This window comes from Phocoena sinus, chromosome 12 (assembly GCF_008692025.1).
Source record: "Phocoena sinus isolate mPhoSin1 chromosome 12, mPhoSin1.pri, whole genome shotgun sequence".
Taxonomy (NCBI): Eukaryota; Metazoa; Chordata; class Mammalia; order Artiodactyla; family Phocoenidae; genus Phocoena; species Phocoena sinus.
The window spans coordinates 21,313,037-21,328,657 of NC_045774.1; the positions used below are offsets into that span (position 1 = coordinate 21,313,037).

Genomic DNA, 15,621 nt, shown 5'->3' on the forward strand with positions numbered 1-15,621 from the left:
TTTTTAGTGAGCTCCCAAGTGATTCCACTGAGCAGCCAAGGTGGAAAACCAAGGTTCTAACTCTACCTGAGAGGAGAGTGCTTTGTGCAGGTGGGTGAGACAATGAGGAGAGGTGGGGGACCCGGGGGACAGGAACACTGAACAGTGTAGGAAACGCCGTACTCACCAACATGGTTAGAAGATGAAGTACTGAGAAGCCAAGGGAGGAGAGGGTTCAAAAGAGAAGCAAGTGTAGCCAGGAGTCTCCACGACTGCAGAGAGTTGAGGAGAGTGAAAAGACCAGTGTTTTGGTCAATAGGGGCCCTTGAGATATCTATGAGGGCAATCCTGGGAGCACAAGCCAGTGAGGATGAGGTTGGGGAGGAATTGAGAGCTGCAAAAGTGACGGCCACGATTCGGGAACGTTCTCTGGGAGGAGCAGGGTATCAGCTTGCGTGGGGGACAGGGTAGAAGGAAGATTATCGGTTGTTTTTTTTTTTCCAGCTTTATTGAGATATAATTGACGTACAACATTGTGAGATTATAAGGTGTACAGTGTGATGATTTGATGCATGTATACAGCAAAATGTTTATACCACAATAAGGTTAGTTCATACATCCTTCACTTCACATAACTACTATTTTGTTGTTGTTATTACGTTATGGTGAGAACACTTAAGCTCCCCTCTCATAGCGACTTTCACGCGTACAATACAGTATTGTTCTCTATAGTCACCATGCTGGAACTTATTCTTCTTATAACTGACGGTTTGTACCCTGTGACAAAAGTCTCCCCATTTCTCCCACCCCCTCCGCCCCTGTCAACCACCATTCTACTCTCTGTTTCTATAAAGAAAGTATTGTATATATGGTCATATATATATATATATATGAATATTATTCAGCCATAAAAAAAGAAGGAAATTCTTCCATTTTCAACAGCATGGCTGGACCTCAAGGGTGTTATGCTAAGCAAAATAAGCCAGGGAAAGACAAATACTGTATGATCTCCCTTACATGTGGAATCCAAAAACATCGAACTTGTAGCAGGTGGCTTTGATGGGGAAGGTTTATGCAGGCTTTGTGGGCCCAGGCAGGAGCCAGCTGAAGCACAAGAGAAAGGGAGGCTCATCTTGAGCAGTGGACCACACTCGCCGGCCCAGTGCTGGCTCCATCCTCTCCTGGGCACTGCTTCCAGATGGAAGATTCCCTGGTATCTCCTCCATTCATTGCATCACTCGTGCACCTCCAAAGGGGGCAGCGTATCAAGTCCAAACGCCTTCAAAGCCCTATATATTTTGACTTCATTTTTATTGCTTTCATTTCTTTCCTTGCACTCCCTTAATAATCACCCCACCCCCATCAGTTGGTTTTCTCACTCACGACCTAAGCCTATTCCTACTCTTTCCCTGAGATGATCTGCTCACTCTTTTTAAATATTCTCTATCGTTAAGGCAAGTTTAAGTTTCATCCCCCTGCTGTTACCACAATTTCTATTCTTTCACATGTTGATCACTTCTCTGAAGGAATCTACCAAAGATAGAACAGACTGAACACTCAAAAAAATATCCTTTGTAGTAAGGATCGACTGATTTTTTCTTTAAAGAGCCTGAGGGTAAATATTTTAGCCTTTGTGAGCCACTTACATCTCTGTCACATATTGTTTATTTTTTAATCCTTTAAAAATATAAAAACCATTCTTAGCTGACCACTTCTAGCTGTGGACTGCCAACCCTAGCTCTATAGAATCAAACACTTAATGGGCCACCAGTAAAGAAGAGCAGATAAAAATAGCTTAGTGCTTAGTGAGCGCTTAATGATATGCCAGGTATTTAACAGGGGTTATATTATCTAATCTCATTTAATCCTCACAAAATCCTTTTGGGTTAATTGCCATAATTCCCTGTATTTTACATATGAGGGAACCGAATTATGTATAATTCGGTATATTATGTATAATACGGTATTATGTATAATACGGTAATCATAATTACCGTATTATGATCACACAGTAGTTGATTGAGAAATAGTAATTAGTTGATCGAGAGAGATGTTTGAGACCATATGTCTGGTTTTTTGGGGGGGAAATATGCTTCCTTACCCATGTTACTAATATCCACAAGGCGTGTTAACACTGGAAATGTGTTTACATAATTATGTATATATTGCAGTTTTTGTGGGATACAATACACATTTTCCTAGGCCTACATTCATTCTCAGCTTTCTCGTTTCATCAGTGCATCCCTGGATATCGGGCTGAGGAAGCAGTGGAGATGTTAAAGACCTTCTACAAACAAGAAAATCCAAATGGTCAGTTTTCCGCTACTGTATGTGTGTACTTCACTTAAATCAGTACGAAGAGAGTCTGCACGGGCCTACCTCTTCATTTTCTCCTTTTCTTTTCTATTCTTTTCACAGCACCAAAATCAAAGGTTCGGAAAAAGGAATGTCAGAAATCCTGAACTTGTTCTAATGAAAGACTCATGTTCCTGGACGACATTCTTGGACAGAAAGCTGTTGACATTGTTGAATCGTATGTTTATATATTGTCCTTAATCCATGGGAAAATGGTTTTTCATCATTTGCTCTGTTAAGGGAACAAATTAGCACTTTTAAAAAGTCTGACAACTGCAAACAACTCCTAGATTTTCCACAAGCTGGAAGAACATTTTTAAGAAGGGGAAAAATTAAAGATTGACGTTTTAGAAATTAGTAAGCAGTGCCTGCTCTTCCTGCCAAAATCGTTATGCTCGGTCCAGGGAAGTGCTGACTTTCAGAGGATGTGTATATCGGGCCTCAGTTACCTGGTGTGTCTGCATGGAACGCATTGCCCTATGGACACCTGGTCTAGGTCTGGCCTTTCAGACTCGGACCCTTCATTCTTGGCAGCCACTATGTTCTCCCAGGGTGTGGGGGGCAGGATGTGACTTCCTTGGAAATTGTATATGAATCATATACATATAGACCGTGATTCTGTGGTCCTTAGAGCAGACTTTTGCTTTTATAAAGCATTTAGAGAAAATACATACTGTTAAAACAAGTGCTTAAGTATCATTTAAAAATTACAGCATACTGCTATTGTAAAATCTTATTTATGCTTTCTTTGAAGATGAATAGTCTTAACAGTAAAAGAAATGCAGAAATGGACAGCTCCTTCTTTGTTTATTGAACAGCTAAACTGTGCCAGGCTCTGTTCGTTCGCTGAAGCAGTGAGCAAAACAAAGAATCCTGCCCTCATGGAGCTCATATTCTAGTAGGAGGAGACAGATAATGAGCATAACACATTACACAGTATGTTAGAGGGTGATAAAAATTATGGCGAAAAGAAACAGAACGGGGTAGAAGGGGTGGGCGTGCCATTTGGTGGTGGGAATGCTGGTTGCAGAATTATGGTTAGTTTCATCTGAAATCAAGCACAATGATTTCTCTTTATAAAAATCCAGATTTAGAATTTAAAATCTAAAATGTAAAAGGACTTCCCTGGAGGTCCAGTGGTTAAGACTCCTCACTTGCACTGCAGGCGGCAAGGGTTCCTTCCCTGGTCAGGGAACTAAGATCCTACATGCCATGCGGCGCGGCAAAAAACAGAAAGCAAAACTAAAATGTGAAAGTGTCAGCACAACCCTCAAAGGGTATCCACAGCAGGAAGTCCCAGGTCTCCATGCTTCCTGACTGCGGCAGGGGTTGCCTCTGATGAACTGCAGCTTTGCAGAGCCATGCTGGGATGCTCTGCATCTGCCCAGAAGGGGGCCTCGCTGTTCCACCAGAAGCCCAGCTCCAGGCCCTGGAGGGCAGCTCCTCAGTTGCATTTCTTCAGTGGATTTATTTCCTTGATGCAAAGCATCTGTATTTGTTGGTTCTGCCATTTGAGCGATGTCTCTGACTTGTTTGTTTTGAATTACATTACAGGCTGGAATGTAATTGTGGTAAAGTATTTTTATATTGCCAAGAGTAGCAGTTAATCACAGTTACATGCTTCAGAGGATTTATAATTGCTTGGTTTTGTACATGTGTGTTTTTATCTGCATTTAAGAAGTTTTACGGAGAAGAATATGCATGATTTTAAATCTATAATAATGTTACATGTACCTTCCCTTCAATTTCACCTACTTTAAAAATGATCTTCTCATTAAATTTTAGTGCTTTGACTAGGTTATTCCTTTTTGCCATTGGTCATGATTCATTTCTGCTTCTTATGCTTTTCTGCAAGCAGACTTCATTGCACTTATTGTCTTCGTGTCATTTTCTTGGGGATTATTGGTAGATAAAAACCCTGGGAACTTTTTTCTGGGGAGTACCACCCTTTAAGTTCAGCCAAGCATCTTATGTCAAGTAGGTTCTTGGTAAACATTTGTTAAATAAAATTATTGATTGAAATTTAGGGAAACATTAATAATAAGGAGAATATCTGGGATAAAAAGCCAAAGCCAAATAGTACCTGGGTATTTTACCCCAGAGATAGTCACTACTAAAAGGATCAAGAAAATAATAAAACTAAAGAGAGGGAAGGACAGAAAAGACTTACCACTATATATATGTTCTGTCTTTGCTGTGTTTTGGAGAATGGGTAAGTATTCCAAATTCCTAAGGATGGCTGAAAATTTTAATTTTGGTTATTACTTTTTGGATTCTCTTTCCAGTGATCGACTTACAGAATAGTCTCTCCTAAATTTTTGGTCTTAGGCACAGTTCCCTCCATTGCTTTGGGGAACAATCAGTTTGGATGGAGTACTGAAGATGGGAGGTCAGCACCTCAGCACTGATACAGGACCATTGTGGGCTCACAGATATGAAGGCTGTGGGATTTTGACAGCAGTTAGGCAGTGGTGGTGAGGAGTTGAGGATGTTTGATGAGGTGATCCTGCTTCCTGAGTGGTATATTCTCTAGCTACTTAGATGTGGCTTAAAATATTGAAATGCTGCAGTTAGAAAGATTGAATCCAATTGATTGATACTGATGTAGTGTGTCAAAGAGACCAGCTGAGAGGCTTGTTTTGTGTATGACATAATTCTGCAAGCTGTGGGATGCACAGAGGTTTTAGAATCACAGCCTTGTTTGGAGAAATTGGTGGGAAACGATTGCATCTAAGTTGCTGGAGTACCCAATGTTTACTGGTCTGTGCACCGGACTCTGCTGAGAATGGGTGGTGTGTAATGCTTTGGCACCGTCAGTCACTGATGAAAGATCATGTTAAAATATCTGTGTTTTCTTGTGACTTGGCACTCTCCCTTACTGTGTTGTATTTGGAATATCATGGAGAGAAAATAGATAGCCAAGAACTCCAACGTAGGCAAGAACTGTTAAATTTTCTTTAAACTCTGTTTGGAAATAACTTCAAACTTAGAGAAGAGTTGAAGAAATACCTATATATCCCTTATTCCTTAAACCTATTAACATTTTATACTTTAGATTTATCATTTGATATCTATTATTCTCTCTATATAGAAAATATGTATATATAAATACATATATTTCAGTATATGTTTTTCTGAACCATTTAGTAGAAAGTTATATACATCATACATTCTTATATAATTCTCATATAATCATGGTATAGTTATTGACATCAGTAAATTTAACATTGATATAATACTTTAATATACCATTTGTAGTCCAGTTTTGTCTGTTGACCCCTTCACCTCCTTTAGAGAATTTTCCCCACCCCCCTGCAATATCAGACCCATTCTGAGGTCACATATTGCATTTGATTTTCATGTATCTTTCGCTTCTTTTATTCTAGAACATTTCCACAGCCTTTCTTTGTCTTTTGTGACATTGACATTTTAAAAATAATACAACCCTTCTGCTCCACCTCCTTTCTTTTTATTTTTTTATAATGGTGTTTCCTCATGATTAGATTCAGGTTTTGCATTCTAGGTGATATTATGTTCTTCTCAGAGTGTCGCATCTGGAGGCCCCTAAAGGCCATCTGTCCCTCGCTGGTGATGTTAATTTTGGTTACCTGGTGAAAGTGTTATCTGATTTCTTCGCCAAATAATTATTGTTTTTTTTCCCCTCCCTTGCAAAGAATATGCAGTCTGGGGAGAGGAACTGTTACACATTTTTTAAAAGAAAATGTATTCAACATTGATGAAAAGGAGGGGGAAGAAAATTAATGACATATATTTCAAACCAACTGTTAAATTATTTGATTGCGTTCCTCCTCTTTTATTACGTCTGCCAAAATTTATAAAATTCTTTACAAATTCTTTTCCTAATAATATTTTAAATAGGGATGTCTTAAAAATCAAAAGGCAGCCTCAGAAATAAGTTCTCTCCTAATCTTTTCCTCAGCAAAAGTAATAATTATATCAATTTAATTATATATCTGATAAGATAGAGTTTTGGGAAAATAGGTCTAAGCTGTTTCTGGTTTCACAGATGGCCTATAGTGATCTGAAAGGATCTAGGTAGGTAGTCATTTGGCCATAAAATGTGAATTCTCTTGGGTTTCCATAGAGATATCTAGACTTAAAATGTTTTAAGCACTGCTACTTTCAAAATGACTGTCAGTAAAAATAGCAAAAGCCAAGGCTCTTTTTGAAAAGAAATTAAACATTTTTTTTAAAGTAGTGAGAGTCCTGGTTAAAAATCCACGTTGAAGCCAAAGCTTGTCCTTCCTAGTCATTCTGCATCAGCTGGCCTTGAATAGCCCTGGGGAGAAGAGCCATCAGGAACTGCTTTCCCTGCCTTTTGGCAAAGGAATGAGACTACATTGACTTCATCTATGAAGACAACTGCCAACTATTTTCTTACTCCGTGAACTGTTAATTGTGCGTGGTGAGGAAAGGGGTGATGGGTGACATTATTTTTGTGCTAAGACTGGCATGTGTTTTTGTGCTAAGACTGGCATGTGTTCCGGCAAAAGTTTGACATCTTCAGTATCTTTGTTTTTTCAAGTTGAGCGAATAAAAACAGGCTCGTGGGATTATTTCTCACCTGATTTGTAAGTGACCACTGGGCTCCATACCATGTGTCCATGACTACTAGGGAGACTAGGTTGAAGAAGCATGAACTTGGAGGTCTGGAGCAGGGGCCGGAAAACCCAGCTTGCTGGCTGTTTGGGAACAACTCACAGGTTGAAAATGGTTTTACATTTTTAAATGGTTAAAAAAAATCAAAAGGAGATTTTAGTGACCCGTGAACATGGGAAGTTCAAATGCCAGTGTCCATAAATTAAGTTTTGTTGGAACATAGCCATGCCCATTTGTTTCTGTATTGTCTGGGGCTGCTTCTGTGCTATAGTGGCAGAGTCAAGTAGCAGTGACAGAGACCTGTGGTTCCCACAGCCTAAAATGTCCAGTGTCTGGCCCTTTAAGAAAATGTTTGCTGCCCCCTGCTCTAGAGAATATGAAATGTTGAGGTTGGATTTCTAAGGTGCTTATTCAAGTTCTGTGACTTTGGAACTGAGTCATGTGGTTCATTGCGCAGCTGTGGTGAATTGCTTCGGTACCGTGATTCTTTTTTCAAGTCGGTTTATGAATATGAAAGAGAGATCCAGAATACTAAAATATTTACCCTGGCTTAGGATATTTTGTTTCCTTACATACACTTTAAGGGAGTGGCAAGGAGAAAAGATAATTTATCATTTTATTTGGGTTTAGACTAAAAAAGCCCATTTTATTCATGATCATCATATAAAAAAGGTTATCAAGTATTTATCACTTTTACTATAATGTCAGAAATCTATTGGACCCTTTTAAAAAGCAGGACTTAAACAGAAACGACCTCTATACCATCCCCATCACTGTGCCTTTGTCAGTTTTCTTGGGGAACAGGCTTGGTAACCCTTTGGTGCTAGAAAAGACAAAAAATAAACATTTATTAGGTATTGTGTGTATTTGTGTGTGTGTGTGTGTTTGTGTGTTTTAACCCAGCATTGAGTTCAGGACAAAGCCTTATGCATAACAGACAGATACTATGTCTTAATTCTAAATTGCATAGTAAAGAAGTCTTTGAGGCAGACTTGATGGAGAAGGAGGGACACTAGCTGTGCCCTGAAAGGCAGGTAGGATTTGGGAAGGCAGGTGAGAGGGTGAGGGCTGCATATGCGATACTAGAGTAGGGGAAAAGCAGTGATGTGAAGATCCAGGCCAGGAATGCTTGGGCCAGATTACAAAGATCCCCTACTTCTTTCCGAGAAGGAGTCTTTTTTTTTTTTTTTGCAGTATGCGGGCCTCTCATTGTTGTGGCCTCTCCCGTTGCGGACCACAGGCTCCGAACACGCAGCCTCAGCGGCCATGGCTCACGGGCCCAGCCACTCCGCGTCATGAGGGATCTTCCCGGACCGGGGCACGAACCCATGTCCCCTGCATCGGCAGGTGGACTCTCAACCACTGCGCCACCAGGGAAGCCCGAGAAGGAGTCATTTTTCATTCTCTTTCTGATGTGAGTGATTTCATACTCGTCCTGGAGTATGAGTGGTTTGGGGTAGGGGATTGCCAGGGAGCAAAGGTTCTGATCCTACTGTCACTGAGGAATCACACATCACTAGGCAGGATTTGAGTTGTGGGCACAGAATGTGTCAGTAATAGATGCTAACATTTACATTGAATGTGTACCAGGCTCTATTCATATGTTACTTCAGTAATCCTCATATCAACCCTAAGAATCAGTACTGTTATCATCTCCGTTTTACATCAAGGAAACTGAGGCACAGGGAGGTTAAGTAACCTGTCCAGGGTCGCAGAGCACTAAGTGATTGTATCAGAATAGGCTTGTTTATGCCACAGGAACAGCCCTTACATTTTAGTGGCTTAGAACAAAGCTTTGATTCTCTTGTGCTTTACTTCTTGTCCATCTCAGGTCAGGTCAAGGGCTTAGGCCACCATCTGGGACATCATCAGTCACGGTGGCAGGGAGATGAGCAAATGGCGAGCAGGGCTCTTGCTTTGGAGCAGGGCTTCCCACTTGAATGTGCGTGTGCATGGCCTGGGGAGCTTGTGAGGTACACATCGCGAATCAGGAGGTCTGGGGTGGGCCTGAGATTCTGCATTTCTAGCAAGCTTCCAGGTGGGTCCTATACTGCTGGACCGTGGGCCACTCGAGTAACGAGGGCTTACTGACCTTTGCCCAGAAGTGAATCATCACTTCTCACATAGGAATTAAAGTAAGTCACACAGACACGCCCAACTTCAAGGTGGCAGGAGATGTAAGCCACCATCTACCTCAGGAGGAGGAGAATAGGAGTATTTGTGAACAGCCCTAATGAAGAGCAAAAAAATGTGAAGTTAGGATTTGAATTCAGGCAGGCTGTCTCCAGAGTGCGTGCATTTTTTTTTTTTAAAGGTTTCGGTTTTCACATTTATTTTCCTAGATTTGATTTTATTTTTTAACCATTTAAAAAAATTGAATTGTAGTTAATTTACAATGTTGTGTTACCTTCAGGTGTACAGCAAAGTGATTCAGATATATCTACATATCTATATCTATTCTTTTTCAGATTCTTCTCCATTATAGGTTATTACAAGATATTGAATATAGTTTCCTGTGCTATACAGTGGGTCCTTGTTGTTTATCTTTTATATACAGAAGTACATTCTCTTAATCATCATTCTGTACAATCATAGGTGTGGGTCTCTTCGCTATGGAGAAAGGGCAGCACGGTGGTAGACAGCCAGTCAGGGTAGCCCTTGAGACTGATAGGTTGCTGTCAACTTGTGTGACAAGTGTCCGGTGTCCCAGGCAGCTTTGTGTCAAAGGCAGCAGTTCTCAACATGGTGTCGCAACTCTGAAATGTTTCAATCCATTTTTTTCTTAATAACGTGCTGACATCTCTGAATTATTTATTTTTGTTCGAAGCATACCTTAGAGTGGATTCAAGCCTTTCCCGATTATACTCTCTCTCATCTAATATTGTGCCGTGCTTTCTTGTTTTGGAGAAAGGGTGGGGTTAAAGCCAGTATTCAGGGAATTGTGCGTGATCCTGGGAACGCCCACGGGTGTGTGTCCATATACCATTCATCATGTGTGTTTGCTGCAAAGTGCTGGAGTTGCTGGTCTGGAGGAGTCCTAGGCTTGTGGTCAGCACAGCAAACTCAATTCCCAACTGGCGGTGGCTGAGAAGCAGCTTCTCTGAGCCTGCAGCCTGTGCCCATTCCTAGAAACTTCTGAGATGGTCCTTGACAATTGCCAGTTGTGGGAATGAATGGTGGATACCAGGTCCACGTTAGAGTCTTTATTTTATTTTATTTTTTTTGTGGTACGCGGGCCTCTCACTGTTGTGGCCTCTCCCGTTGCGGAGCACAGGCTCCAGACGCGCAGACTCAGCGGCCATGGCTCACGGGCCCAGCCACTCTGCGGCATGTGGGATCTTCTCGGACCGGGGCACGAACCCGTGTCCCCTCCATCAGCAGGTGGACTCTCAACCGCTGCGCCACCAGAGAAGCCCACGTTAGAGTCTTTAAATGGAGAAGAGAGACCTGAGTTCCTTACAGCACAGAGCCAAGTGAACGGCACACCTCCTTTGACCTTACAGAAAGGTCACAGAAAGCACCCCAGCCCACTTTGCAGCCTGTTTCCAGGCTGAAGTGTAGACAGACTATTCAGAAACATCGGTTTCAGCAAGGCCCTGTCTGCCTTATGGAAAACCTGACTTGCAGATGATACTTGGAATGAAATGATTGTTATTCCGCCATTAAAAAAAATCCTCCCAAAAGGGAGACAGAGGTACATTTCAGTTTTACACAATAAGAGATAAGATTTCAGAATTAACCCATTATACTAGTTGATTCAGTCAGCAATTTCACTAAGCATGAGGGAGAAAATGGGCCTTGACAGCTTTTCTCTTGGAAAATCAAGTTAGCCATGTTGAAAAATGCTTTCACCCCTGTCCACCTTATCTATCATTAATCATGGAACGAACTGGAGAAACCAGAGTTTCTCCAGAGACACTTTTGTCACATAATGCACGTAGTTCAATTAAAATATGCAGATTAGGGCTTCCCTGGTGGCGCAGTGGTTGAGAGTCCGCCTGCCGATGCAGGGGACACGGGTTCGTGCCCCGGTCTGGGAGGATCCCACATGCCGCGGAGCGGCTGGGCCCGTGAGCCATGGCCGCTGAGCCTGCGCGTCCGGAGCCTGTCCTCCGCAACGGGAGAGGCCACAACAGTGAGAGGCCCGCGTAACGCATAAAAAAAAAAAAAAAAAAAAAAAAAAAAAATATGCAGATTAATGCAAAGTTAATAATTAAGGGCACATAAGAAACAAAGTCTTGCTCTTTTTATTAATTACTTAGACGGGAAACCTACAGTATGACTTTCTAAAATTAGTGGAACAGAGTTCTATGGCTCGATCATTCCAATCCTAGTCCTAGAAGGTACTACTAATGATCTTTCTTGGCTGTTAGTGCCCTTTGGAAAAAGACCTATTCCTCCATCAGTAATCCTGACTTCACAGGAAAGTACTTTCAACTTTTAATCTAGTCTGAACTGGCATTGCTAGAAAGCCATTTCTTTCAATAACATTTCTATATTGGAGGCCTAAGTAACTTAAGGATGTCAGCTTGATTTTTGTATCAACGACGTCACCATCCTGATTCAAATGCTAAACAATTTCAGGAAGGATGAAATTTCTTCCTGACCTGAGAGGAAACCCATTTTCTTAGTGATGAGCTCTGCTGACATGACAGTCTGGGGAACCCAGCATGCCTTGCACCTTTATTGGTGGATTTCCTCCTCAGGTAAGACTGAGACAACACATGGTGTTTTTTCTTTTTATCCTAAGCCCATTTTATCAACTTCATCAACCTCAAGTATTACTTTACTCTTCCCTTCAAAGTCTTGGAGGCTCCATGAAATCTTTTCCAATGACTCCAGCCCACAATGACCATTTTCTTCAAATTCCTACTTAGTGTCACATAGTTTAATACTCATTTGGTGTCTAATTACACTAATTAGATTGTAATCTCCTTACAAGCAAGGATTTAGCCCGATGCTAGGCCCAGGGGCGGGTTTCGGTCAATGCTTTCGGAGTGATGGATTTGCAGTTCTGGATGGTTTCCAGGCAGCAGGACAAACGTGCGTATTAGCACTGCCGAGAGAACGCCGTGTCGAGAGAACGCCGTGTCGGCTGGCTGAGTGTGCCCTCTATCTCTGAGCGCTTTGGTGGATCGCTACCAGGCAGCTGGGCAGCCCAGGTAGCGTGACTTAGACCCCGGCGATTTCCTCCAGCTCTTCTCTTCTCATTCGGACTGGGGCTCAAAGATTCCCGTTTCCAGGTTTGAGAAGTCAGGAGGACAAAGCAGGAGAGGGGCAGAGAGGTAAAACATTTTAGATCTGCTTTGCTAGTACCTAACCTTCCTGTGGAGACATCACAAATAAAACGAGGACACATTGCACATTTCAGAGCAAGGAAAATGTTGAGCAGAGATTGATTTATATAACTCTTTTTTTTTTTTGCTAGATTAGTCCAGAAGCTGGATTAATATTTTAATCATATTCTCTTGAGAGGAAAAGGCAGCTGGTGAAATTGTTGGAGGTGACACGCCAATCTACATAGAAACCAAGTGTGGCTTGGAGACCACCATGGAAATAATAACTTCAGTCATTAAGTGGATAATGAAAGGAAGAAAGAAACCAGATAAGTTTTCCGGTTCAAGAAGTTATTTTTATTATAAACTAACCTTAGGGAGACCATAAGCTTTATTATTATTTTAACATTTAAATTCAAATACTGATGGATTTATCTTCTCACTGCTGATTACTCTTGGCAGCAGCAGAGTTAGCAATGAGGGCTATAGAACATCTTTCATCTTTTTATTTTTAAGTTGCCATTTTAATTGTGTACATAAGCTCAGTTGTGCAGGCAAAGCATGGCAAGGAGCACACAGTGTCACAATTCATGTCGGGTTTGTTTTTTTTTTAATTTTAGAATTTTATTATATTTTTATACAGCAGGTTCTTAGTAGTTATCCACACAATTCGTGTCTTGATACACAATTTCTCTCTCCCCATGAACTTGGCTTTCCAAGGCTGGAATTCTGACAGTTGGTACAAAGTCACTGGCATCCTGAAATCTAAAGGAAGAGGTCTTTTTCTCTCTCTCTTGCTCTCTTTTGTTTGTTTCCTTGCAGACCTGGATGATGCCAAATCTTCACAATGGGTCTGTAGCTGGCAATGGCAATAAGTGTCTGGAATATGCTCTGGGAAATGCAATCTTGTGCTTGGTAACTGCCCTCAGGTGGAAATTGATGCTTAGGTTATTACTGGGAATTTGTTTGTGCTTTAGAATTTTGTGGGATTAAGGCTGATGCTGTGATATTCTCATTTGTTCTGTCGACCCTTAGGTATTTCAGAAAAGAGGGAAATGAGAGTCTTAGGGTTGAAATGATCAAACTTTGGAGGTGCTAAGGCTCTATTCCAATTATACTGGCAGATGGCCCAGCGTGCAGATTCTACCCAAACGCCCCAAAACCATCTCTTCTGCCTGGAACTGAGTTAGTAGAAGGAAATAGGGCAGGGCAGAATTTTGGACTGAAATTTCTCTGTGGCAGCAACAGACTGAACTGATGATAGGAGAAAGTTTGTATTGTTAACTTTTACAAGGTGACAGTCAATTTCAGGAATTTTACAGGGCTGGAGTATTATTTGGGCTATACTTTCATCTGGTGCTTATCGTTCACACTGCCTGGTTGGATAGCGTAGCTGAGCAGAATCCAAGATGAGAAAGAGAATGGGGGCTGACGGTGGCATTGGGGCTAATGTAATTAATGTCCTGACCTGTTCAGCAGCTTTGGGGGCTACAATAGAGAAGCAGTCATAAAAACCGTGAAGGAATGAAGTAGCAACTCCTTGACTCCTGGATGATATGGAGGAAGAGAATTTAGGAGAGGATATGGAAGAAGTGCCTCCATGAAGGAGAGGGTAAGACTTTCTTTGGCTTCTGTCCTGATCTCCTTTTCCTAAGGAGGACAGCAACTCTCAGAGTAGACTATGGCTCCCATGGTTAATTTCACTGGATTAGTAAGAGAAACAGCCAAAAAAGGAAGAATGTTGGTGTCTAAAAGAGAGCAAGTCACTTGTCTATTCATGTTACTGGTTGGTTAGGTGAAGAGCATTGATTTGTCTTTGTGCTAATGGACAGAACTGCAGTGTGAAGTTAGAAGTCACTTTGGACTCTTTCTCATAACTCTTTTTTTTTTTTTTGCGGTACGCGGGCCTCTCACTGTTGTGGCCTCTCCCGTTGCGGAGCACAGGCTCCGGACACGCAGGCTCAGTGGCCATGGCTCACAGGCCCAGCCACTCCGTGGCACGTGGGATCTTCCCGGACCGGGGCATGAACCCATGTTCCCTGCATCGGCAGGCGGACTCTCAACCACTGCGCCACCAGGGAAGCCCCCTCTTTCTCATAACTCTTATGAGAACTAGGTGAGATAGCTTGGGAGCCGCTGAGAAACATCACTCTCGGCATTCATCCAGGCCTTGTATCTTCTTCTCTCTCATGAGTGTGGCTTTTCCTCACCTTGGAGTATAAAATCTGAGATTCAGTTTTTGTTCTGTACTTAGGATGGATACAGATAGCTCAATACTAATGGGCTGTTTTGTATCCAGGCCAACTAGGCTCACCTGGTTAGATAGCGGCGTTCTCTAGCATGGTTAGAAGTGGAGCTGACAGAACACAGACTCATCTGTTAGAATAACTAGTAATTGCTGATATTTACTGACTTTATTGTGTGCCAGGCATGGCTGTAAAAGGCTTTGCAGCTGTTATGTGATCCTTGCAGCAACCTGCGGTGGTTACTGTTCTTTTTCCCACTTAAGGAGTGAGTTAATGTACGCAGAGTTTAATGTGCTCAAGATGGCAGAGCTAGTAAGGGGCAGAACCAGAATTTAAACTCTAGAGCCACATTTCTTCACCATTATACTGAACTATTTCAAGAAGATTACCCAAATAGGAAAAGAACCAAAAGGATGAGGACTGTTCGTCCCTGCCCAGCCCTCCGCTGGAGCAAAACTCCGTAACTCGGGTTTATTCACGAGGCTAGCCTTTGGCTTCCCTCAGTAGGTCATGAATTTGAATGTCTGTCTCTACTCTGTGTGTGGTGTTTTGGTTTGGTTTTGTTTTGTATTTTTGAATCTTCCTTGTTTTGTATTTTTGAATCTTTACAAGGTAAATCTTATAGAAGGAAAAGAACTGTTTTGCTTATAAGATCAGATCCCAGGATACTCACAAGCTTAAAAAATACAGCTGGACCATCTGTCTGGTTCTTTGCAAAAACTAGAAGTAAAACTGCATGATTTTGTAAAAACTTTTCAGTGAGACAGATCTTGTTCAGGATCCGCAGATGATTTGCCAATACCTTTGCATATTCTGTAATCCTTTCTCCAAAATAACAGTACCTATTATCACTTTTACTGTTATAATTATCATTCGGTTCTGTACTAAGTGATTTACATGTATCTTCTCACACTGACATGTATGTGATAGGTACTACCATCATGTATCAGTTATCTATTGTCACAGCAATGTTATGTAACAAAACCTCAGTGGCATGCAAAAATAACTATTTATTGCTTATACACGTGGGGTATTGGCTAAAGAGATCTGCCAGTCTTGGCTGGATTGGCTCATGACATGTAGGATTTGGCTCACTGAAGACTGATCTAGCCTGGCCTTGGCTGGGATAAATGGGGCAATCCAGC

General features: G+C 41.7%; 1 protein-coding gene across 2 annotated transcripts in view; it reads left to right on the forward strand.

The window, feature by feature from the left end:
- Positions 1-15,621, forward strand: part of ADAT2 (adenosine deaminase tRNA specific 2) — a 61,276-nt gene that overhangs the window by 18,483 nt on the left and 27,172 nt on the right. The window contains exons 5-6 of one of the 2 annotated variants that reach the window (XR_004352492.1): positions 2,217-2,289; positions 2,398-2,512. Coding sequence is in view for 1 of the 2 variants with exons in the window: in XM_032650934.1 (XP_032506825.1) it covers positions 2,217-2,289; positions 2,398-2,441 (117 nt within the window). In the remaining variant the exon portion in view is untranslated. Of the gene's footprint in view, positions 1-2,216; positions 2,290-2,397; positions 2,689-15,621 lie in introns of those variants that run through there. The other variant, XM_032650934.1, reaches the window with a different exon arrangement.